Source organism: Varroa destructor, unplaced genomic scaffold (assembly GCF_002443255.2).
Source record: "Varroa destructor unplaced genomic scaffold, Vdes_3.0 BEIS01000002.1, whole genome shotgun sequence".
Classification (NCBI taxonomy): domain Eukaryota; kingdom Metazoa; phylum Arthropoda; class Arachnida; order Mesostigmata; family Varroidae; genus Varroa; species Varroa destructor.
This window is the reverse complement of record NW_019211455.1, coordinates 39,702,912-39,728,061: the sequence shown is the minus strand read 5'-3', so window position 1 is coordinate 39,728,061 and position 25,150 is coordinate 39,702,912. Positions and strand designations below refer to the sequence as shown.

General features: G+C 39.2%; 2 protein-coding genes and 1 long non-coding RNA gene across 10 annotated transcripts in view; 2 read left to right on the top strand and 1 right to left on the bottom strand.

The window, feature by feature from the left end:
• The window catches only part of LOC111244847 (uncharacterized), a 31,141-nt gene extending 12,049 nt beyond the window's left edge, over positions 1-19,092 (top strand). For 3 of the 7 annotated variants that reach the window (XM_086978829.1, XM_086978828.1, XM_086978830.1), the window contains exon 3: positions 18,626-19,092. In XM_086978829.1, coding sequence (XP_086834955.1) covers positions 18,626-18,881 — 256 coding nt within the window. In that variant the 3' untranslated portion in view covers positions 18,882-19,092. The other 4 variants (XR_015320079.1, XR_002671081.2, XM_022792337.2 and 1 more) reach the window with 3 other exon arrangements.
• Positions 18,679-23,056, bottom strand: LOC111244851 (uncharacterized). Of its 2 annotated transcripts, none has more exons than XR_015320082.1 (4): positions 22,972-23,056; positions 21,964-22,080; positions 19,175-19,353; positions 18,679-18,818 (listed from the first exon to the last, which is right to left on the bottom strand). It is a non-coding gene; the product is annotated as an uncharacterized LOC111244851 (long non-coding RNA). The 2 variants fall into 2 exon arrangements; XR_002671084.2 differs by having other exon boundaries at positions 22,863-22,988.
• Positions 23,057-23,190: 134 nt separating this feature from the next.
• LOC111245446 (uncharacterized) overlaps positions 23,191-25,150 on the top strand; it is a 66,235-nt gene continuing 64,275 nt past the window's right edge. Inside the window, exon 1 of the mRNA XM_086978826.1 lies at positions 23,191-23,547. The gene's annotated coding sequence lies outside the window, so the exon portion shown is untranslated. The remainder of the gene's footprint in view (positions 23,548-25,150) is intronic.

Below are 25,150 nucleotides of genomic sequence, written 5' to 3'. Positions count from 1 at the left end.
CGAAATAACAACTTCCAGAGACCAAGCCCAAATTGAAATTACTCTTTGTGGCTGTACCCCGATTGCCTCATATTCAGAGATGAGGTTGTCTAGGCTTTGCTTATTTTTAAGCCAAACAAAACCTCACCAAAGACTTATACTATACGACAGGTCTATCTTCAGAGTACCTTTTTTCCTTCATCTAAATAAACCTGGGACTCAGGTACATAAGCAGATATACGTAACTGCTGGGATTTGTATCAAAACACTTTGGCATGTAAATAGTTGAAGAAATATCTTTTCCCCGGCAGACGGCAGTCTCTCTTTGTTACGTCTATAGAAGCGGTTCTCCGCTAATGTAATTCACGATTACAACTAAATACCGCTTATACCTAATAAAATACGATACACAACTATGACACCTAGGCGTTGCGAGATTGCAAGACGAACCAAAATGGAAGTGGACGAGTAAATATTCAACAGCCTCGCCCGCCAGCATTTCTAGTCTAAACAGGAGCTGGACAATTGACCTTAGAATAGTTATCTCGGAATCTGGCCTAGTTAAGGACATGGTCTACTTAGCCAAAGGCGTTAGGAATGGTAACATGCGGTAACCTCAACAGTTAATTAACCAGGAGCATTGCTGGTAATGTAGGTAATTGCTGGTATCCGCGCACGTAAGCTGTGCTCATGGATTCTAAGCAGAGCCAAAATGTTCAATAAGCTCTGTATATGCCCGAACTTACTAAATGAGAAGTTTATGGTTATGATTAAGTTAGATGCACACGGAACAAAGGAAATCCTATGTCTTGATGGGTGCAGACGAATAATTGAAGGTTTAAAAGAGAACGACATCCAAATACGTCTCAGTGTTGTATTCAGTACTTTAATTATGTCTAAAGACCTCACTGGAAAGCAACCCGCTGTTGGAGAGTACCTTAATCATAAAACGAACTTTTATTTCTCTCAAAATTGTTCATGATGTCATTGCCAGTTTCCGAAATGTATGATTTTTTTTTTTAAATTTTGTATTCTGACCGAATATATGCTCGCGAATTAAGGTGGATACCCATCAAAAAGCGCTGAGCGTATTTTGCCCGACTTTTCTGCATTGGCATTTCCATATAATTGCCCATGTACAGAGACAACGTTTACAATGAATCAACTCGACAGGCGTTCTATCAATGTCGAAAATGCCTTGAAACAAGCCTCCTTTAGATCAATATTCGAGTTGTTTTCCGCCATAGCGGAAACTATTTGCGACAGGGTCCGCCCATTAACACTGACCCGAAGGCCCGAACTCCGCAACGATAGCAGTGCTTCAGTTTTTAGAGTTCATCTTCAGCGGACAATAACTTTTGTGCTAAAAGCGCATGCGCCTACGAGACAGCCGAAGGTCTTATTCAGTTTTCGTTGTAACTGTTTTCGCTGTAACGTAATAACTGTTGTAATGCCCCGATGCCTCCCGTACCACCGGACTAGCCAATACTGTTTCTGCCTAACGAATACCGTAATTTTAATTTCTACTTAATAGACAGAGCCGTTCTGGTCGGAGATTGCCCGCCAACCACACGCCATACATTGATTCCGTCTGACAAATGAACGAATACCCATATTCACATTGCGGACTGTGCAGCTGATTAACTGACGCGTTCGCAAAGGTACCTCGAAGAGTCTAAAGGACACTCAACGAACCACACATACGATACAATCAATGGCAATACTCCGAATGCTTGCCGGAAAATACGCCACTTTTACATTACTCTCTGACGCTGCAGGCTATTTTTCTCGTAAGGCCTACAATACAGAACTACCCGCGTGCGCGCAGAGTGGCACATACGCGGACAAACAAATGGGTTGGAATGGACAGTTAGTGCTCGTGGACTGTGTGTGGCCCTGTTTAAGCATTGGACGGCTCCGTTGCGCCTTACAAGGGGCAAGATACCAACAGCGATTAGCTGTTAGCGATGGCCTAGCTTAGCACCGATGCGCGTGGTGCTTCTTCGAATGGCACTAGTGGCTCGCTTGAGTAAGTTATGAGGAATTAAGGCCGATAATGTTTGAGTCGCTGTTACACATATGACAAACTGGCCATTTGCAGGGCTCGTTGCTAGGATATAGAAGAGCTGGCCGAATAGCCTAGCTGGGATGGCTCGCAGAGTGAAGCCAAGCGAAACAACGTGATTGCAAGTTGGTCGTGTGGGCCGATTCAGGCAGTGATTCCGCTAGTGCCGTCTGTGCTAAACAAGAAAGTTACCAACATCAGCGATGTTCGTGGATGTTCCGCGTTTCCGTCTGATTTCTGTCGGAGAAAGAGAAAATTAAAAAAAACAACTTATTGAGCTCAAAGTAGGGAAATCTTATGCTCGATAAACGAAACTGACTGACTGACTGTCTGGTGTCAAGAGTTGTATGACGACTGTTACCAACATAACGCTGCGGTAATAAAAACTAGATTATATAGGGAGCCCACAGCGGACAAGTAGCAGCAAATTCAATGGAAAAAGGCAAAACATTACAGATGTATTGTCCGTTGTCGTTGCGATTCTTGTCAGAGATATTGCATCCGTGATTTGAATAGGTTAACTTATCGAACGACGGTGTTGATAGATCTTGGGCATATTCGACTTTGTCCCTATTTTCCGGACTGGCCAATTATGAAAGACTAACTTAAACGCGAACGCTGTTAGCGAGAGAACAAATGTACATATGCGTCTCTAAGGGGCAAGATAGCAACGAATGCTAATCTATCGATAACGGCAAGCTTGACTTTTCTCGAAGAAAATGACCTAGCTAAACACTGGCCAGTAAGTTACTTGCGGCGAATCGTATCCGATGGCCCCCAAGATACCACTTGTTTGTTATGTGAAAGCATGTTAGTTTTTTTTTTCTATCGTTGGAGAACATATCCCATGATAGCAATAGGTGCTACGTTACATTAGTGACGAAAAGCATAATTTCAAGCAAAGAGCAGACCTAAGCTGCTCCCCTACTTCTAATGGGAAGAAATAAACACTATTATCATAACATGATATAACCTTTATCTAGCCTTTATGTAGCCTGTTATCTGTCCAGTTAGCACAGTGTAAACTATAAAACAGTTTCTTACCATGGATTCTTATAGGGTCAAAAGATGTTCGGCAAATTAAAATAACCTCTAATAATAATAAATAATAATAATGTTTGCTAACGTTTTTCATCATTTTTTTAATCATTTTTTATTAGTATCTTTGAATAAGGTATTCAGTTGTCTTAGTAACGTTAGCTCGACTAAACGCGTTCACCTGTAGCTTATAGTTCGTCTTGGAACATAAATTCAATGGATTGAGTCACGAAGCGTGTTAAAACTGAATATGGGTCCTTACTCGGTTTTGTACCGACTTTGTAGTTAGTTCTTTTTCGAAGAGAGGTGACAGTGGATGCGACGCAGATCGGTACGTGTGTTAAACAACGACCCGCGGTTCATCGTGTTCTTTTTTGCCTTGTCTCAATCTGCCTGGCTATGTTACCTGACGAACACCACAGGCCCACAAAGACATCGACTTAACAGAACTTCTTTATTTTCTCTCTCAAATAGCTAAACAGAAATGACACAGAAAAATTTAAGGCCAGCTCTTGATTGTCTTAGCTGCGTTTATTTCATTTCAGGATCTGAAAATCCAACGGAGCAGCAGGCGAGCCTTGTTAGGGAACTACATCGTCTCACAGAAGTTCATACCACTACAAAATGCTTTACCCGGCAATTTATTTTCGAGGACATTCGTGGCTGATCATTCCGCTGAGAAATTCGACGAATGAAATCATTGTCACACTATGAATGAAAGAAACTACAACAGATGCTCCTGAACTGCTGCAAGGCCAAGGTCTAAGATAAAAAATTATGGTTCCTTTTAAAAAAGTTAGCGGTGAAGGCAACGGCGGCGGCAACAACGAAAACGAGGGGGTGCCTTTACGGAAGGTAGCCTGAATCGATAGAACTACTCATTCAGATATAGGGCAAAAGTTGTCCATAGGAAGAGAAATAAGAACACGGCTTAACTACAGGCTTCTCCGAGAGAGCATACTACAAATCGTTGTTATCGACTACAAATTCGGAGATTGAATTTCTTGTTTTTCTTGGATCTTGTTTTTCGAGGCCTAAAATTTCAAAGCCTAATATTTGGAATCTAGCGTCGCACTCCATAGCGACATTTTAGGAGCATGCCAAGTTGGAGTGTTTATTTCTTGAGGGTCGGAAAAAATCAATAGAGGAGCTATAGGCAGACATGAACGGAACCGTAGCGCAAGTATACTGGTCAGTCACAATCACAAACTCTCATTTTCTCTTGACCGAATCAGCAGAGTCAAAACCCACATGAAGAAATTGTCACACAGCTACCCCGAAAATACTAGAATAAAGTGAGTTGTTGTAAATATTACTGAACCAGACAGAAATACAAAAACGGGTTCCGTGTATTCCTTCGGGCAATTGAATTTTAACTATCCACTAATTTATATTATTATCATGTGAATCAAAGTTTTCACTGAGCAAATTACGTAACAACCTCGGCTGGGCTTGTAGTTTCCAGGGGGTTCATGCAGAATTTCTAGGGGTGGATTCTGATACACGAATCGCTGGTTAGCTTTCGTGTCATCCTGCCGGGAGCAACTTCCAAAGATAAATGTTTTGTTGTAATTCAGTGTAGCATTATATGATATATACAATACATTATGGAAGATGTGAAAAGAATTTCGGTAACTGCAGACCCAACTGGTAGAAGCAATTCTAAAGGTAGTAGTAGTAGTAGTCTTTATTGGAACATGTGAGAAGATTTGCATCGGCTTTGCTGATTTGCAATGTTCTCTTTTACTACAACTTCAACTTACAATAGTCGAAATTTAAGTTCTTATTGATTTAATGCACATGCCAGATTAGAGTTTAACGACCGAAGGCGAAGACGTGCCGCGCTTAAACTCCTGCGCGATTACTCAAGCCTGTAAACATGAAAAATTCGGGCTTCATTTGTACCAAAAACTTTTGGCTCTTTTCGCCAGTTCGCTAGGTGCAGCGAATGTTTCTCTATTTAAATCTCGGGTAACAAAAACCTGTGTTTTGTTGATGTGAGGTAGATATGCTTTATACTTTGCTAAAGTGTAAAGCTTTATAGGGCTTTATATAGACTTTAGAGGGCTGGCGCTGGAGAAAGCAGAACTATATATAAGCAAAACCTAGGGGACATGCAAGTAGCATAGGCTCCAATCTGAGCATGGGCACACTTTTGTCGTCTATTAAAACTCAAGTAACGGAAAGTAAGTAGATTAGTCCGTTTATCTATCGAATCTCTCCCGATTGCTCATATTAAGTGCTCTTCGTTACGAAGCTTTTACAAATGTCAAACATATTCCCGGTTTGATTTAAAATTATTATCTCTAAAAAAAGGATTTCAATAGGCGCTTAAAATCGGTTGAAGTGGCTCCACTTCGAAGTAGTCGTTTCTACTATGTAAAGTATCGTCACTTGTGGTAAACAAAGACCAGAGTGGCCCTTCAGTGTTCGATTAAGGGTAACTGTGAATAATAGAATGTGTTAGTTTTTGTTACTCGTTCAACGCGTTCTTATGGAGCGTAAACTCGATAGAAAATTAATTTCAGCGCAGGTAACGATCACATCGATTAAAGGCATCTTTCAACTGTAGAAAACACTTGGTCAAGCCTAGACGGTGTTTCAAAACGGAAAACCGTTAAAAAAGATGGCAAGCATGCGTGTCGTAAGCCAACAACTTTCAAAATAAGTGCTGTTATTTATTAGTATTGTGATTAACTTTTGGCGCTGAAGCCAAATTGTTCCATTAGTGAAAAGATGACATCCGTTTCGGAGTACTCTTAGCGGTACTACTGAATTTTCATGATAAGTATATGGCTGCCAGCCGAATTGATCTTTTAGAACTGCCCTATTATCTTTATATTCGCCGCAATCAATTTCTGTGTTTAATATGCCTTGCAATACGCTGGTTATCGGTGTTATCTGTGTATTACTGGAATTACTAACGTCGCCGTCATTAAATGGCTATTTTATGGCATCGCCTATTCAGACGAATCCAAAATACAACGGGGTAGTCGTCCCTGCGTTAGTTTGACGTCTAAACTTGGTACTCCTGCTGGTTCATGTGTGATTTGCATCAAATAAATAGCGGGGTTAATACTATTTTTTTTTTAAATGTAACAAGCGTCCAGTTTTTTCAATCTTTGACCAACCCTCAAATTTGAGGACGTGAATTCATCTCAAAGGTTACGCAAAATCAAGGGTCGCCGATTTTTGCACAAACTCTTCCTAAACTCAACGTTAGAGCGTATCTGACATATGTAGTCTTGCTAGCGGTAGCCCCTGAAATCGTTCCTCATTCCCGATAGCAGTATATCGGTATTCTACTACGCCACAACTTGACGACCCTTAAAATTTAGGACGCCTAAGGTATACGAAATGATAATATTACTCTTACTGATGCAGGCAAACGTCAATAACTAGCCTCGCAATCGAAGCGAAGATAACACTGAAGATCATGTTGGCCCTGATAAAGGGAGCCACCATATAAAATGGTGACGAAGTCGGCCTACCAACTGGTAAGGCCAGTTTTCATAACTCCTCAAGCAAAGCAACCTGGATGCTGTGCACCAATACGTTTGCCATGAAAGTAAAGTTCTTCTGCAATTAGAGGTACGATCGTTTTCATTATGTGTCCATCTAATCTTACAAAAACATGTATTCAACTGGCTAGAAAATATTCGACGGATATGTTATAACAAAACTGAAGTCACCGTGCAGTCAAGTTCGGCCGAGTGGAAAAACATTTGCTACAGGCATCCTAAAGTTACCGCACTCATGTGCGGGAGCTAATTTTACGAAAGTCGATAGATGTCTGCTTTACTTGTGAACCCTACCTTTTAACACATATAATCCGGCGCAAATTTGGATACCCAATATTGTCGTATTGGAAAATAGCATTGTTATTGTTCTGAAAACAAAAGCTGATACTTACAGTTTGGGCACATCGTTTGATTATATGAAAAGTACACCATTTATAGACATCTCTGAGCGAAGCATTAGAATAACGTCGAACTGGTAAATCAGCCCACGTTACTGGTAAATCAGCCCCAGGACGTCAGTAATGTAGGAGCAAAAGCTAGAAATTACAGGTAAATGAACAGTAGCTATACATTCGCTAAATGTTAACATAACAGTCGACACCTTTCACTTTGCTATCTCCATTAGGGATTTTTACTCTCCTTAATAAAACAAGACTTTACTTCTAAAACCAACATCTCGTAACGACAAGTTGACTTAAATTGTGCCTATATCTTTAAAAATAAACAGAATAGTCAATCACACACTTCCGCAACATCCGAACGCTGCCCTTTCAAAATAAAGAAAAAAAAAACCGCAGTGCACCGCTTTCCAGAACTGAAAGGCTAAATTCTTATCTGAACAGGACTTTTTCTATTGCATATACGGCAAACGAGCGCCTTATTTTTATTATTATATTTTATATACCGAAGCGCTAGAGGCGTTTAAGTGAATAGCTAATCAATAGAAGATAAAAATTATTGAGCGATAGCCGAAAATTGTCTGCAGGACGAGTTTCGACAGTTCTGGGTTCTTCTTTACCCAGTACCGACGATTTCTGGACATACTGACGTTTCGATACAGGCAGCTCCAGCAATATCATCGCCTCCACTTTAGTATATACGTATTATGTGTCCGTCTTTTATATAACATTTTAAACAGGATCGTTTAGCGGGATCGCACGCCCGGTCTAACGGCCACCGACTTGATCACAATCGTTTATTTACCATCAAACGCCATCAGCGATGAAGTGGCGGAGACATCTGTAAAAGTGGTCATTTAACTCAACTCGGGAATAGTACATGGGATATATATAAGCACAATATTACTCAGATCGTGACATGCTATGTGGGCCGATATCTTTATAAGGCTTTAAGAGGCGTCTTTTTAAGCTACCCTGCTACCATTACAATGGAAGTGTTCGTTAAAGCCAGGGAGATTATTTGCTTCTCTGTCTTTTTTTTTATATATAGTATCGCGTGCGGAGCCTAACAGTCAGATGGAGCAGCTGCTCAACAATGTACGGGATCGATCCAAACTGTTCAAAATGCTCAGTAATGATGCAAGTTTAAGATAACAGCAACGTTGATATCCACCGAAATTCTAAAATATACATGTATTGAGTATTGCTAAATAATTACATTTTATTAATTAATTTATAAAATATATTCGTGAATAAATAAAATTATAGGTGAGTTTGGAATGGACTTTTGCATTGGCAATAAACATTTTTACTGTAAGGACCGAAAAGACCTTACCAGATGCTTTTGGACAATGTTATGCTTTGAAAATAGGTCTAAACAGCGGACAGTTCGTAAATTGTACTGGAATATATTGGCTTTATTCACGTTTACTTTTAGACCTGCTTTTACGCATTACCCGCTTCCCGCCAGGGCCTTGTCTTTAGCGGCCGAAGAAGAAAAACACTAATTATTATTACATGATTGTATAAGAAACATTTAGTAGTTTATACCAGAGCAATAGTCCTACCCTAGTAAGCTGCTCTGGCAATAAAAGCCCCCATCTATCAATCACATATTTTCTCGGAATCAGGATAATCCAACTATTCGAAACGGAAATCCACCGGGGGTTGCTATGTCGATACGCAATATGCTCTCTCTCCTGAAGACTAAATGCCCTGCCCATATGCCTTGCTACAGGGGCAACTTCGTTCGTCCCTAAGAGACGTTCTGGCTGTCATTTTGGTTAAAGTAATAGACATCGACTAACGACAACAATACAATAGGCTATAGTTTCAGTTAATACAAGGCCGTTCGAAGACGGTTACCAGTTATAAGCAAAATGTAATCATTGCCGACGATTTTTCAATTTTTTTTTAATTTTAATTTTTTTTTTCGATCCGATATTGCATCGTTATTATTAAGCCCATTGTTGCATCGTGTTTGCTGGATATTTGCATACCTACCTAGGAATATGGTGTCGTATATGAGAATTACTAATATATTGGCATATAAGCTATAGCAACATTTGTTTCAGCAATTCGCATTGTACAGTGATAATCATTTTACATTACAATAAAAAAAAAACACAAAAAACAACAGCCCAATTAACATTGATTTTTCATCAAAGATCCAAGTATTTGCCAAATATGATTATTTTCAACGTTCACCCTCATTGAAGACTAACTCTAGATGATCCCCCTAGTAGTCGAGCCGAAACATGGTAATAAGAACTTTTTAACAGGGTTCAACGTGATGTTGTTTACGTATGATCGGGTTTAACAGAGCAATGTTTATTTAACGTGACCTGGTGGTGTTAAATTCGTTCTTGTTATTCTGTGTTGAAACAAGTTTCTTATGAATCCCGTTATGTTTCAAGTTTGATGTGACGAAACGAAGCATGCCCTCGCGTGGATTCGAACCTAGACCACAACGTGTTCTTAGGACAAAAACGCTATCCACTAAGCTACATTTACATACTTAGTTGTAGCTTTCCTTTGACGAATTTATTCCTCTATCCGTTCAATATTTATGGCAAAATTTGCCGCATGGTTTATTCCGTTACAGGTAGAACATGCCGGAAACAATTCTTGTGTAAGTGTCCAAAATTTCCACGCTTATCGCAGCTTTTTATCTTTAACAAGGTCTTTTGTGCTGTCTACCATCCTATAGCCCATGTGTTGAAATTTGCGCCATTAGAGAATCATTACTATTCAGCGACCGGATGTCAAACAGAGCCAATAAAAATTCTCCCTGCTGCAAGAATTATATTTGTCTCAACATTGTATATAGGTCTGATTATTACAGACCGGTAGCCCTTTGTGTTCTTGACTGGATGAGGTAAAGTGGCCTGTGATCCCAGAGTGGAATCAAGGACATTCGAGATTTCGTTTTCGATTGTCCCGTTCTTTATAATAAAAATAATAATCAACTTTTTGTTCTCAGGTATGTCGATCTTAGATTAGCTCTCCTACTAGAGAGCGTCTTTCCCGATGAATTGAATGCTACATTTATTAAAACAGACGTTCCTTAGTACATTTTTGAACAGATCAGCGAAAAAGAAAGCATTATTTGAGTCATCATTTGTGGTAATAGCAGGATCGTGAGATCTGTTTGTTGTGTCTCTTGTTTCTAGCTCAACATTTACCATAACAGCTACTTCCAGCTGAAGCTTGTTAGCTTCGATATCATATAATCACATATGATACCGCCAAGTGCAGCTTCGCTACGCATAAATATAATAGTTCAGATCTCGAGTTCTGCTGCCACTGACCGATGAAAGTGGGAACATGTGGGTGAGTCGATCCGAAGTACGCCACATGACAATGTAACTAGTTAACGCTTATCTTACAGCGTTGAATTGGATGACAAAATGATCCTCGTTTCACTTGTATTTTTAAGTTTTTAAATTATAAAACTTCTGTTCATTGAACGAACTGCATGATATAATTGTTAGCAGTTTTTGGTTGCTCCTTCACGCCACAACTAACCCGATATGCTCTCGTATATTTTCATCTCCTAGCATCAGAATATAGACGTAGAATAGTACATAATATCGACATATTTATAGAGACATAACGGCTCAAATCCAGCAGTCACTTTACATACATCGAGTAGAATGCGCAGACCACGACGTTACTCAACGAACGAAATCCCCTGGAAACATTAATTTCTTGTATTATACATTGGCAACTTTGCATGACTCGTGTGCTTCACGTGACCGCAACTTGTATTCTCAGTTTCGAGCTTTTCTGTTGCGGCCATTAAAAGGAAATAGCATGCAGATCACCCTTCTAACAACGACACATGTAATGCCCACTACACGAAGACCTTTCACAAATGACGGTCAATCGACCGATAACTTAGCAGCACCCCCGAAAAATTAATCTGTTACATCTAGTGGGAAGGCACCTGGGTTCATTTGCGATGAAGAACATTGATCGAATGACGAGGTTCACTGCAGTGTGAAGACTCCATCTTTAGAGTAGAAAGTTTGCATTTGCGCGGGCGGAATAAGGTCGACGCGTTGCTCGTTTAACTGGAAAGCTACAGTAGGTTTTAGTTTTTTTTTGTTACGATTATCACTGTAACTCGGCTCTAAAAATGAACAACTTTTTTTAAAATTGTTGGCGCCTCGATTGCAACCACACGAAGCGTTAAGGCTTCCTTTCTATTGCCGCTTGAAATCCTCAAATATCTGCTGCCAGATACTTTATTATAGTATTCGTTGTAGTTTCTTCGTTAAAAACGCTTTCGTCACCTAAGTTACTTCACAAAAGACAACACCCGATGTCAGCTAACTGTAATTAGGATATTCTCAAGAAAGTGATAGTTCTTAGTTGTTCGTTACGTAAGTCGTAAGTTAAATACGGTGCGTTCAGCTAGGACTATCCAATGAAACAGGCTTTGCCATGAAGCCCGCAGTCGTCTTGTTTGTCCAGACCGATTCCAAATTTCTTAAGGCCGCCACATCTTCCTTTCAAACGTATATATATTTGTTCCGAAATCAGTAAGTTGCTACGGACCCATTAAAGTCATACCATGATGCGGATCTACCGTAAAGGCTGAGCTACCGATAGTTGATTATTGCTTACAGTTAGCTGCGTTTGTTGCAACGTCAGAAACCCTATCAGAGATCGTTGTAAAAACGGGCGTACCGAAACAGGGATAAGAGTCAGCCCTGATAAATTTGTCAGTGACGCAGTTCAGCAATATTTTATTGAAGCAAAAAAACCAGAATAATCGAGTCAGACTACACGAATCTTGAAAACTTATTATATATACGTACAGTACGACAAATCGTGCCAAACTATAGTCCTAATATAGAACTTTTGTTTCTACTCGACACACGCAAGCCCGTACCTACTAACAATAACGAGCCAAGAAGCGGAAATGTTTATACAACAATGGCTACGTGTTACAAATCGTTGTGGTTCTTATTTTTACTAGATACCGAAGGTGCGTCGACGAGAGAAGGAACCAGGATGAAGAAACAAAATGGGAATAGATTTTTTGGCTTCAACTTGAAGGCGATATTGTGAGGCAATCGTTCTCGTCTGCAAATCTAGTAGACAGTTGCCAATATGTCGTACGCGAACAGTTGAGATAATCACGCACTTCAGTAAGACCATTTGGATTCTCTGTATCCAATGACGAATCAGCGATGAGACGTTATTGCTTGCTACGTAAAGTCAAACAAGAGTAATCTAGATCGTAATTATAATTATATATTTTGTTGTGTTGACTCTGCTTAAACGATACATACAAACTGATGGCAATTTTTCGCAAAAAAAAAAACACGTTCGATAAAATAATAGTAATCAGTCTATGTGTAGCCAAGAGGGTATTTATTTTAAATGTATGTAGAGTAATAAATGGATATGATTCTACTGGTTTTCTATTACGACAAAATGACATCTAGCAGGTCCCCCATGGCCATAATTGAATTTGAAATAGGCGTGTTTAATAACAATCTTAGGTGACTTTCAAGCTTTACTTAGCTAAAAATGGGCAAAATTAAATTCTAACACCGTTTTTTACGGCTAATTGTCAGCTAACTTGCAATGCTGCAAACTTTAAGATCAAGTTAGCTATTTATAGTGACAAGCTTTACATTATGGCAGAGAAAGCATAAAGCTTGTTGCTTCAAAAGATCTAATTTCGAATAAATATCGAAATAAAACCGAAATAGAAAATCGAAAAACCCTGAACAGTAGCCTTTAGAGTCATTGCATAGCTTGTTTATTCAAGGTAGGGTTGAAGGTTACTTTATGTTTAGAGTGTGAGGCACTGCTATTGGTTGTTAACCCCCAACTATCTTCAACTAGCTTGAGAGCGAATGTCAAACGAGTGCTATAAGAACGAGGCATCGGACGTTTTGACTGGCCACCTGCATTCGGGCGAAAGCAAAACTACATTGGTGATGGCGTGATACAGTTCGGATCGCGTCAGGTCTAAATAGTACAATATATCTCACACAACTGTTTTTTTTGCTGTCTTCACTTAACATATTGTCCGCTTGTCTCTTCCTTTCAACGCGCGTACATCTAAATAAATTCAAGTTTTACTCTCGGCTCATTATTTACGGAGTTATTGCCTCAGAACTTACTACTTAGCTTCTTCCCGTAGATTTTCCCTTATCTCCACCTACACAAGTTCTGTCAGAAACTGATAAAGCACGTAGTAATAATGAACACATATATATGTTTGTTCGCCTATATCCTTCTTTTCGTTTTCTTCTTTTGTTCTGCTTGCTGCTGCTGCTGCTGCTGCTGCTGGAGGCAAGACTGGCAAGCTTACCAACACCGCCATAACTGGCGCAAAAGGCTACTGAATAGACGCTTGCCACTATAGCGTGGGACGGCCGCTTTGGCTAGCTACTCTCGAAGGTCAGAGTTTTTTTTTCAGAGGAAAGCTAAAGCACAAGAAGAGAGCTGCTATCAGCAAGCTTTTGTTGTCTTTTACAACATCGTATTATTCATGGTCGATTCCAGTCTTCCTGATTGGATACAGGGAAAACTGCACCGTGAAGAGCGCATGCCCTCCTTATAAATTTGTCGACATCAATAAGAAATGGGATCCCGGACAAAATGCACGTGCCAATTGAATCGGCAGCGGTTAAGACAAGAGACGACGTTGTCGGCTCGATGGTTCATTATTTCAATAGGAAGATTCCGTTTACTCAAGGTGTGGAAAGCTAAGGAACGAAACCGTCACGATCAATGGCATAGGCTGCGAACTCGCTGATCAAGCCAATTGGCACATCCAGTGCTTACAAGTGACGACAAAAAAACCCATGCTGTTATCCTTGCCTGGTATATGTTAATGGGGAAAAACGAAACAATCAGCCTGGTGTTCTTCTTGTTTTTCCCTACATTCGATTTCTTTATTGCAATCGAAAAATGACAGGCTCTTCACGACAAGCGCACGAAAGCCACTAAGTAAAAACTATTCGTTCATTCGCTGTTCCGTCCATCAGCCACCACCTATTATTTACTAAATATAAATAATCTTCTTTGCTTCATATATATATATTGTTTGCTGTGACGCACGCTTGTTTGTTAAATAGCGCTAGAACCAGCCGCGCGACACTCAATTTATCTCTACGAGAAGATGCAGTGTATACACGTTTGGCTCTAGTTTGTTTAGCTAGTTAACAAATTAAGTTTGATCCATAGGCCAGTTTGCCAGCTGGGTGCCTCCCGATAACACGGACATATGCTTCACCCTTTGCCAGTATCCAGCTGTTTGCTGGCCATTTACCGCGTCACATCAAGCAGCTCCCCATTTTCATGAACCAATAAAATAGTCACATGGTATCGTAACGATATGCTTGTGGTCGTAGTACTCAAATATCAACGTTTCAGTATGCTGGATATACACAAATATAGTAAATATAAACCTGACGCAGAAGCTGGGTCGCTGACGCAATTTCTGCCTTTTCTGCCTGGCCGCCCAATGGCGAGTCCAGCATTCAGGAGTCGTTCAACTTCTTGTTTATCGCTCGCTTTCCCGACTGATAACTTTTCGCCCACTGACCGACTGCTAGCTCTGCGTCTTGCTTATGTTGCTAGCCAATAATGAGTATAATGCCAGAAAACTTCGGACGGAGCAAGGCGCTAGTGTGAGTCTCCCCAGCATCATCAGCAGTCGAACGCCGACGGAACTTTTGCGTACAAGTCTGAAATTTGACATCTTAAACTTTCTCGGATCGAGCGAAGTTCTACCATTAGTCCTTATCGTATGTGTACTATAGACACCTCTAAGATATAGACATAGATAAAACTACGAATACGCTAAATGACCCTGTGGAAGTGGCATTTTAGAACGGCCTTCATAACAGTGCGCCTACTATTATATTAATAAATGATCAACGAATACCGAATGGCAGTAGACAGGCCTCAACTGAGTGCACAGGTTAATTTGTGAGGCAGCTCGACACTAAACTGGAATCGTTTGGATGGGTGGAAGGGTTCACGAGCATATTATCACTACTAAAAAATGCCGGTAAAGTTTAACGTTTTCTGACATTAGGTAAAACCAACTTATTTATTTACATGACTGACTCGAGCAAGATTAATTAGATATAGTTTGAATAGGGTGAAACTAGGATGAAGGCCGTTTTCTTCCTGTTCGATTGTGTGTGAAGTTCTATTCCGAAAGCGTTAAATAAACAGGTAAAATGTGCTCTGCTTAGCTTGTGGATTAACAGATCGTGAATTGTACCTGTAATAAATATCAGAAGAATAATTTCGAATAAGATGGGTCTATAACATCGAAAGCCCAACTTTAGTTGCCAATCGAGCCTGACAGCTTTGTGTGTGAACTGTATCACCTCCAGATAACTAGTTCATGTATGTAAAGCAGACTATACACCCATTTTCCCTTTTGAAACATATTATTCTAATAATGTTTGTTATTTACAGTAGGCACTACTTCTACTTGTTCTATATATAGATAATATCTTATGATGAAAGAGCGGAATGATAATAACGATAAATACAAATTATAACAGAGTCACTGTTGCTCACCCAAACAAAATTTACGTTATTTATTATACTGAAATATATATAGGAATGAAGCATCTTGTTCAAGTACGAATCTATTTACTTTCTTGTCATTCGTCAATGAACAACGAGAAAAATTCACTCTCTTACACACTCCGAGGCTTCTATCAATTATCTACAAGAAGATGCTACGTAATATTTACATGCTTTTCGTTATACCTAGGTTAAATATTCGTTGGGCTTCATACTTCAACCGGCGAATCCATCCACGTTTATTAAGCATAGCCTCAGTGATCATCAGTTGTGCCTCGTTGTCTATCGGACCTGACAGCAACGTCCTGCCATGAGTTAGTTCGGGTGTAAATTTGCTCTTGGATTACTCGTTTTTTCCGGCGTCATGTTTATTCGCGGTTGTCGGCGTTTTTTTTTGTGTGTTTGCTCACTATAATATGTTTTCTCAGTTGGCTACACTACACAGCGCACCCCAGCCACGCAAAGACGCCAATTGAAGCGCGGTCACTCAGCCTTGTGCTGGTTCCTGACGCTCAGAGGTAGACCACTTCGGGAATATTTCGGATGGCTGACTCCTTAGCGGCAGATAAAATAGCAACAAAGACAGTAACGACAGCGACGCTACGCGATCTGCTCTAGAAAACGAATGCTAAATCATTGGCGGATGTTGAGGAACCGCTTGCGTCCTACCGTAGTAAGGTGGTCTGATGTTTTCGTAGAATGGTTATGAATTGAGAGACTTGAATAGGAAACATCGTGAAGGTAGCGAGAAAAATGCTTGTGGATCGGTTCGCCGCTTCTGTACATTCGATGACTGGCAAAACATCGACCCCCTTGAATTTATCTATAGCCTAGTGGCGTTTATGTTTCCATTTATGCATTTAGGACTGAATTTTTTTCGTTAGAGAAGCAATAATTAAAAGTGTTGATGTATGTATGCAAAGACTATATCATATTTTTTCTAGCCTCCTCTCAAAAAAATATGTACTTGCATTAGCTATATATATATATATATATATATATATATATATATATATATATATATATATATATATATATATATAAACTGAAATACATTTAAAAATGTCGGTTGTTCAAGATGACATAGCACAAATGTTTAGTGAAAAAGTAAACTTAACATTTCCTTGTTAAAGTTATTTTTACCTTATCGCATTATGTCGAGCGTACCAAAAAAAAAAAAGTACGGTTACACTCTCTTTTTCTATTGACATATATGTGATAACCATTATTAAACGCTATAAAATGATAAGTTAATTCTACTGCTGATAAGACGTAGCCTTTAGTTTTCTATTAGCCCCGGCAACTAACAGTTCAGTGGGCTAAAGCCTTTTGACACCACGCGAGTGCATACCCCGTCATAAGTTTACTCTGGTAAATATGGCATTTTCAGACAAGACGCTAAACGCACGCAATTCGAATACCGAGCAAGGAGTTTGGGAATTATCATTGAAACCTGATAAACACAAAAATAAACGCATTTTTCCTTAACTTAAAATCATTCTAATAATACAAATCAATTGATTACTATTTACTGTTCAATATTATTATTGTTATTGAGAAACCTTTTCAACTTTGTACAATATAAAAATTCTCCTCTTTTGTTATCTTTATTCATGCTTACGTTTTTTTTTCTTCAATAATACAAAACTCCATCTACTGTTTATAGTTATAAGAGCGTCGTCCGCTATTCGCTCTGTCTTTGATAAAACTCACTTACGTTCCGGCGCGCCGAAAAATTAGATCTGAACATAAAGCACTCGTACCAATAGAAGAAGTGATGGCGATAGGCAAAATGTCAGAGTTGCAGAAAACTCGACCATTAATAAACATGTAACAAACAGCAATCAGCAAAAAACTTGTTTCGTGGGCAGCGCGTTATGAAGCGTGTCCAAGAAGTGTCGAAGTTCGATTCCTGTAAAAGACCGATCCAGCCATGCTATTTTCGCTCTCCTCTCTAACCGATTATAGACTGCCACACTCCTGAAGAAACAGAGTCGCTTCGAACCACGTGACGCTATCCAGTCATCCGTTATTGATCTATAATGGCGCCACATCGTCGCCATAAAAGCTTCTAAACTATAAATCGATGTACATTCTTTGTTACAAAGATGGACGTTTCTAAATATCGAAGATCAATGATGGGAGATTCTGCCCAAAATAGAACACGAAGCTATAACAGGATATTGTCCAGCACCACACCCTACGTAGGGGTGAGGAGGTAAGTTATTTCATTTGAAATTTCATACAAGTGGTAGGTTGTCTTTGAAGGCGCTGCCCGTCTGCATCGTGGCGATAGGCTCTAGCAGCCCGCGAACGAAGGTGTGCTTGTGTGATATTCCAATGACACCACTCGTAGATTTGTAAGTCGAAATAGTTCCGATCCCTTCGCAAGCGAATCGAATTCGGTTTTTGTTTATTTGTATTAGAAAAGGACCCAGCTACCTGCACTTTTTTGGCCTAGAAACATTTGGAGAGTCCCCATAGACACGGTAGCATATCTGATACCTTCAGGGTCGAAAACACCGTATTGTAACATCGAAAATCAGCAGTTTCTCATATTCGTCCTTGTGATGATAGACTGATATAATGATAAAAACAAATGCGAATTTAGAAACAGGGGCAAGGATTTTAAGCTAGTACATTTATTAGCATTCAGCGTTTTCATGGTACTAAAGGTCCCAGGCGTAGATTGCATTAGAAGTGCCAGCACTGAAATTTCTTTGTGCTTTATTATTCCTGAAGCCGCCGGGTGCGCACCTGTTCGCCCTCGTAGCCACGTTACCACATCTGTATCCCTCCCTGTACCTAAACAGTCATTGTTTTAATCTATCATATTCTCTACAAAAGCAAAGTTGACCTTCAAACCTAATTATGATTGTGAAAACGCTTAATGTTACTCGATTAGAGACAAGACAAGGGCAATTCTCGTACCAAGTGACTCAGGACGTATATATCAATATAATGCATTACTGTTTCATATTACCTTGTGGGCTAGCTATTCTCGATTTACTATTCATCGTATTGATTCATGTTATCTCCCTCCGAAGCACATCCGAAGAGTCTGGAGCCCAGGATTCCATTCAGCAGCACAGGATGTCCCGGCTCCGTGAACCCAGTGACAGAGAGATGAGTGATCCGCGTGGGTCTCCAACGACCATATGTGAACAGCTGCGTTATAACGAGTTGGATGAGCACTCCGCAGGTATTTTATGCTACCTTGTCAGCCTGTTTGTAGTTGATCTGAACGGAGGGCAGGAACACCAGCGTGTGGCCGATGTCGGTTTTATAGAATTATTACGATGAGTAAATAATTTATTGATCTGAAGTGATTTCTAATTTAAAAATAGAGTGAGGTTTTGAGCACAGTGAAGAACCTTGGTTATTTTATCCTATGCTTTAGATGCAACTTTGAAATACGCTATCATACTACGATAATAACTTTATCTGTTCGTAATTTTTTACAATAAAAATACATAATAATGTAATATATAATTATGTATTGGATATTCTGCAAAATCTGTTTAATGATATTGACAACCTACCTATACTATATACAATATTTCCAAAACTATTGCTATTACCAAATATGAGCGTACCAGTCAGAATAGCGAAGTGACCGAATAAGGAGCTACGGCGGCGGAAGACTACAGAAAAAAAGTCGCTTCCGATATAGCAAACATTTTTCTGGCATCTAATCTCGCCGTAGTCGAAGAAATTTCCAATTGATTCGACTGATCGATAAGATAAAGACTAGCACCTTCCAAGTTCCAAGCACCTTTAATAACGACAATTAACTTGTCAATACTGCGCCTTTTTGTTATTTATCTCAATATAGGAAAGCAATTGTGATACAATATATTAAATAAATAACTTGTTAGGCATACCCTTAAGAGGAACATAGTTTCTACATTTTCAGTGTTTCTATTTTAGTTGCGTCAACCCTCAAGGTTCAGTCGACGGAGTATGGGGGATATTCTAAGCAACTCCTTTGCCCCTTTTTTCCTTTTTGCTTGAAGATGTTTTACAAAGCCAACAATTTGATGGTTGATTTTTTCACAGACCTGTAATTATTTGCGCCAGCGATTTTTTATATCCAAACAATTCGCACACAGTTAATTCTTCCCATAATATGATAAACCGTTTTGCAGGAGCATTTAAACAAATGGGAGAAGAGCTGTATCAATGACATATTACCCAGAAAACGTTATCATATTAACTTTTCTATCTAGGACTGGACTAACTTTAGTGAGTTTGAATAACTTTCCTTATTCACACACATTCGCACGTAACAGAATACGATCGCGTATAAACGACTGTAAGTAAGCTACCCGATATTATGTAGACTCAACAAGAGTCAAAGCTGATTGCGATGCCAGACGTATAAGATACCGATGATTCATTTGTTTTTCGTTTCTGATATATCTATTAAGAATACAAAAAGTAATTGGCGCATCGATAAGAGACCAACCTGTAAACGTCTAAGTTTAATTTTATCCAAACCCCCCGCTTTACGAAGAACTGATAATAAGACAAAGGTTAATTTCTCATTCTGAAAATGGCTTAGCAAGAAGGGTCGGAGAATGCGCAAAAACGTGAATTGGTCATCGGTTAGTTTAGGTTATTGTTATTAGTTACTACATTCGGATCATTCAAAGACGAAGCAGGGAGCAATAAAATCAGTTGCAAAATATAGCCCAACATTAGGTCACCAAATCCCCAGGTACGAAGGTACGGCAAAGTCACAACCTTTCAATCGATACGAACCTGGTTTACATTATATCTCATCTCTACGAATAAATTTCATTATCATTACAATCTATTTAATGCCTCAGTCCAACTTGTCTTTCCTACTGTTAACCGTATGGATGTTATTTCAGGTGAAATTATTTATATTGAATCCTCGGTGTAATCTTCTTTGGTGTCGCCCTGCTATCGGCCAGCAAGTGCGTGTGAGACCTTATCATGTACCCCATGCATAGTTAAAAGTCAGACAAATTTGATATGACGGCCGCGATTTCAGGCTAGGTCATTACACTTGCTTCTATTTCGTGGCACCTCACACAGGACCTTAGTCAGCTCCTGTGTACGGCGCCAATTAATTTTGCATAATATAGCCACGAACGAAATACCAAAGGTTCTGAAAGTTCAGGAGTCCTTGAGCAACGGCTTGTATTCTGTAACCCGTTAGTTTTATTGCTATTACACTGTCAAAGTCAAACTCATTCTCATTTCGTCAACTAGTAAAATACCAACGACACGTCCCCCCACGCCTGGTTCCCGGCTGTTAGTTGTAATTAACCAGGCACAATTTTTTTACCAATAGTAAAACATATTGTTTGTTTGTTTATTTATTCATTAGATTTTTTCGCGAAGTACAAGTCGTTGGCACAGCTTACACCAACGATCCCTATATTTTTCCCTACTAGAAATTTAGATATGCAGACTACCACCACTACGCTGAGATGATGAGAACGTTCGGACAGGGTGTGAGTCAGCACAGGGCAGAAGTCATGACTAGAGTTAATGCTTACGCACGTTCACGCAGGAAAAAAGTACTTCAAAAGCGACTAGTTGGGGCTGAATGAGGTTAAACATAGAATGTACCCTCGTCCCTGAAGTAATAAGTGCTATTCGTATCGTATCAGCGTATCTTTTTCTACCATCCTACCGTTGTCTACGGAGCTTTGTTTCTCACATTTTTGGATAATTCCTTCACAAGGAGGCAGCTTCTTAATGTCTTAGTCAACATTATATTATGATAATAATAACCAACTATTATTAGCAATTGAATTCATTTCAATTATCGATTGCTACAGCATCGGTACAGCGTCTTTGCCATTAAAAACCTAGTTGGCTAATGACTCGGTATTTTCCAACCTGTATATATAATCGTATCCAGACTTGTCAAGCTTCTTTCGAGTACAAAAATTATATGACTCTCTCAATTTTGTTGAACGAGTCGTTTCTCCTCTAACTCGCACACGAGCATTTGCTAATCTATTAGATGCTTGAGAAATAACGGGTCGTTAGCAAATTTTTCCGTAATTACTGGCTAACGGGTACGTATAGCGTAGATATGTGAATCATGCTCTTGGTCTCGTCGCGTTACCGGTACAACGTGTACGGGATTATAATTGCAACTGGATCAGAAGATCAAACAAAGTATCTTTCCGGAACCCCGACAACACAACACACTAATAGCGATATAAAATGTAACCCAAATAATAGCAAGAGATACTCACGCATATCGTGCGGCAATCGTGTACTGTTTACTACTCTGGCGTCGGACCGCCGTCGGATCCGAGCGAGATAAAGCTCCCTAGACACATTCGCTATCTATTATGACCTATTGTTCTCGAGTATCGAATTGTTTAAGAATACAAACCCGCTATGCCGTGTCGTTTAATCGTTCGGAGCAAACGGCCGACGGGATTTTGTGATATCCAAACTGCAATGATGATGGTATCACTTTCAGGATAATGACAGGAACTAGATGCTGAGTCTGCCAACGACAACCATTGTTAGTTATGATATACATTAAAACGAAAAGAGGTAGATATCGCGGAACGTAACTATATTAACATGGAATTTCATATACTTAGCAAAGAGGTAAACCGCTCGAAAAAATACTGTATCTTATGGATGCAGAGCTTGGGATAAGGATCTTTGCCCTGAGGAAAACGCTTCAGTAATTCAATTACTGCCGTGCGTAGTGTTATACGGTACGGATATCTACTAATAGAACATGCTCAGTGTAGAGATAGTAGTGCTACTTATTCCTATTATAAGAAAAAAAGTAGTCTAGGTCAAATCTATGGAAGAACTCGGAGTATAATGGTGGAAGCAAATCTATCGATTTTGCGGATTTGCGCAAAATGCTTCAAAAGCAGGTTGTTTTGCTAAGAAAGCAAAATTTCTGCAAAATTGCTTATATCATATAATAATAAGTCGAGAATGATATAAACAGATACGAATATTCACGGCGCATTGTAGTTAATGACACCACGTTCAACCAAATAGGCATAGGAGGGTAAATTTATTGCCAAGTTCATGTATCGTGAATGATCTAAACAAAAAGTTCAGGGCGTTAGCACAATACATAGAGGCCGGCCGACTCCAGCATATTTACCCCTCTCGAAGGTGATAACGCTGTCTATACGAACTGGCAATCGTCACACGATATTAGTTGATTGAATAGAAATAATTTCAACAATAGTATATTAGTACGTATATTGGACTACACGAAATGCTACTCAGTCATAGCAGATAATATATTGAGTTTACCTGATATAACGTAGAAATCGTAATGGAATTGCTAACAAGATAAAACAAAGAATTAAAAAGTTCGTTCAATCAGATTTGAGTAAATTTTTCATGTATCCACATTTTTTACCTATGAGCCCCTTTCACTCGCAGCAGTACAGCAAAACGATGCCAACGATCTTTCAAGTAACGACGTGCACAAAGAGTGGCGCTGCTTACGAAACAAATCTAAAATTAAAATTTGAATGACGCGCGAAAAATTGTCTATGATGATATTGCGGTGGAGTTTAAGAGCAGACGACATAAGATCGATATCGATGGCAACACCAACAATAACGACTACAATAATTTATTGCTACTCGGCTGTAACGATTGCAGCTGCAGCGGCCGTGATAATTCAGCGTTCTTATAACAGATGATGACACGGTGACAAACATTTGTATAATGTATCTTCAAGTGTTGTCGTTCGCTGACATTGTGAGCTGTTTTTGCATAGCGTATGTTTGTCGCCACCCTTGTGCATTGGTCCATACATCGTTGTCATATTGCAAACTACGGCAACCATCAAAGACGATTTGCTGGTAGCTAGTTAACTGTTGGAGTAAGCCAACTCATACTGGAGGTCTCTTTACCATGAATATAGTTCATTTGACACAACGGCCGACCGCCTAAAAGAGGATATCCAGCAACTATAATAGATGCTAAGGTAATAACTTTTGTTGTGCTTGTTGTTATTGTGGTTATTTTCCGTTCAACTGTTTTTTGCAGATTATCTGTAACTCCCTCGTGCGTTTCTGCTCCGTAGAATATATTCTAGAATAAATATATATAAAAGATAAGTGGACACGTTTGTCGATTTCTTCTGCACCCGTAAACCCTGTGTGATGGATGGTATGAGACGGAATAATGAATCAAATGTAGGTAAAGAAGACCAAGCGTGGCATGACAGACGACGCGGGTCGTTGTCCGAGACACTGATGGGTTTATTGTGAAAAATGCATTGCTTCAAATTTAATCAATAGGAGCAATTTATACAAAACACCGGACTCTGACAGATGAAACAAAAAGCGCTGGCAAGCAATTTGTGAATTAACATTTATGCTAAATAAGTAACAATAGGCCCTACTATAAACGCAATATAAAAATCAGCCTTTAAAGATATGAAAATATTTCAAATAAATACTTTAAACTATTTTAGAATGAAAATTATAATCTGCTGGGTACGGATATCGTGTGGTTTCTTGCCTTGTCTTTTTGAGTATTGGGTCTCCGAACAGTTGGACAAAAAATGTTTAATTCTTTTGGACAAGCCTAATAAAGTTTTAGCTGTAGACCTGTATTCTATGTGATTAGCTAAAATAAATGCTTCGTTTTTGATTTTCTAATAGACATTTACTTCAGTTTTTCAAAGCAAACAGTAATAAATTACGAATTGGACACGATCTAATTATGATCTTTCGATATTCAAGGCTCCTCTAATCTAATTAAACGATTATAAATCGAAAAGTCTCGCTATTGTTTTGCTCGTTTGTCTTAGATCTTGCTAATACCGTATCTTTCATCTTACACAAACAACAAAAAATTGTACTTAGCCGGCTTCTTTTTTCGAGGATCGAATAGCAAACCTTATGCTTAGACTACTAACGTTTCTCTCATTCAGATTATAATATCAGAGACATAGTAATCTAATCTTTGCCTTTTCAGCCTATATTTGTCTGCGATTCTCTGTATCTTTTTTAATTAAATGTGTTTTTTTTTACTTATATTAGGATCTTTATAAGTTTATCTTATAAAGATCTAACCTGTTTCTTATTCGGCCCATTCGGGAGACTTAAAAGAATTAACAATGATCTTCAAGCACGGGGAATAGCAGCTGATAGCCAAAGCGACGAACAGATAGCAGTTCGATACATCTAATTGGGTACATTGTTTTAGATGTTTATACGTGGATGCTTAAACTACTCGATGAAATCACGCCTGTGAATAGTCATAACAATGGTACTATAAACCTGTTAGTTGAAATCGAGGGCACTTAGAAGAGCGTAACGGGAAAAATTCACCCGTCACCAATTTATAGACCATTGTTGTTTCTTCTACGGCATCGAAAACTCTGAAGGACTCTTGTAACCTTACGATTCCTGATATGACCTTACTCGTTTCGAATATCTCCGATATTCTTCGTGTAAGGTGTATGCGTGGAATCAGGCCAAGACTGTAGAATTTCAATGGGATTTTGCATTGGTTTTAATTCAGTACATTGGGCTCTGTCGATTGACGCGTAGTTGATGTGCAGTAGCTTCCAGACACTT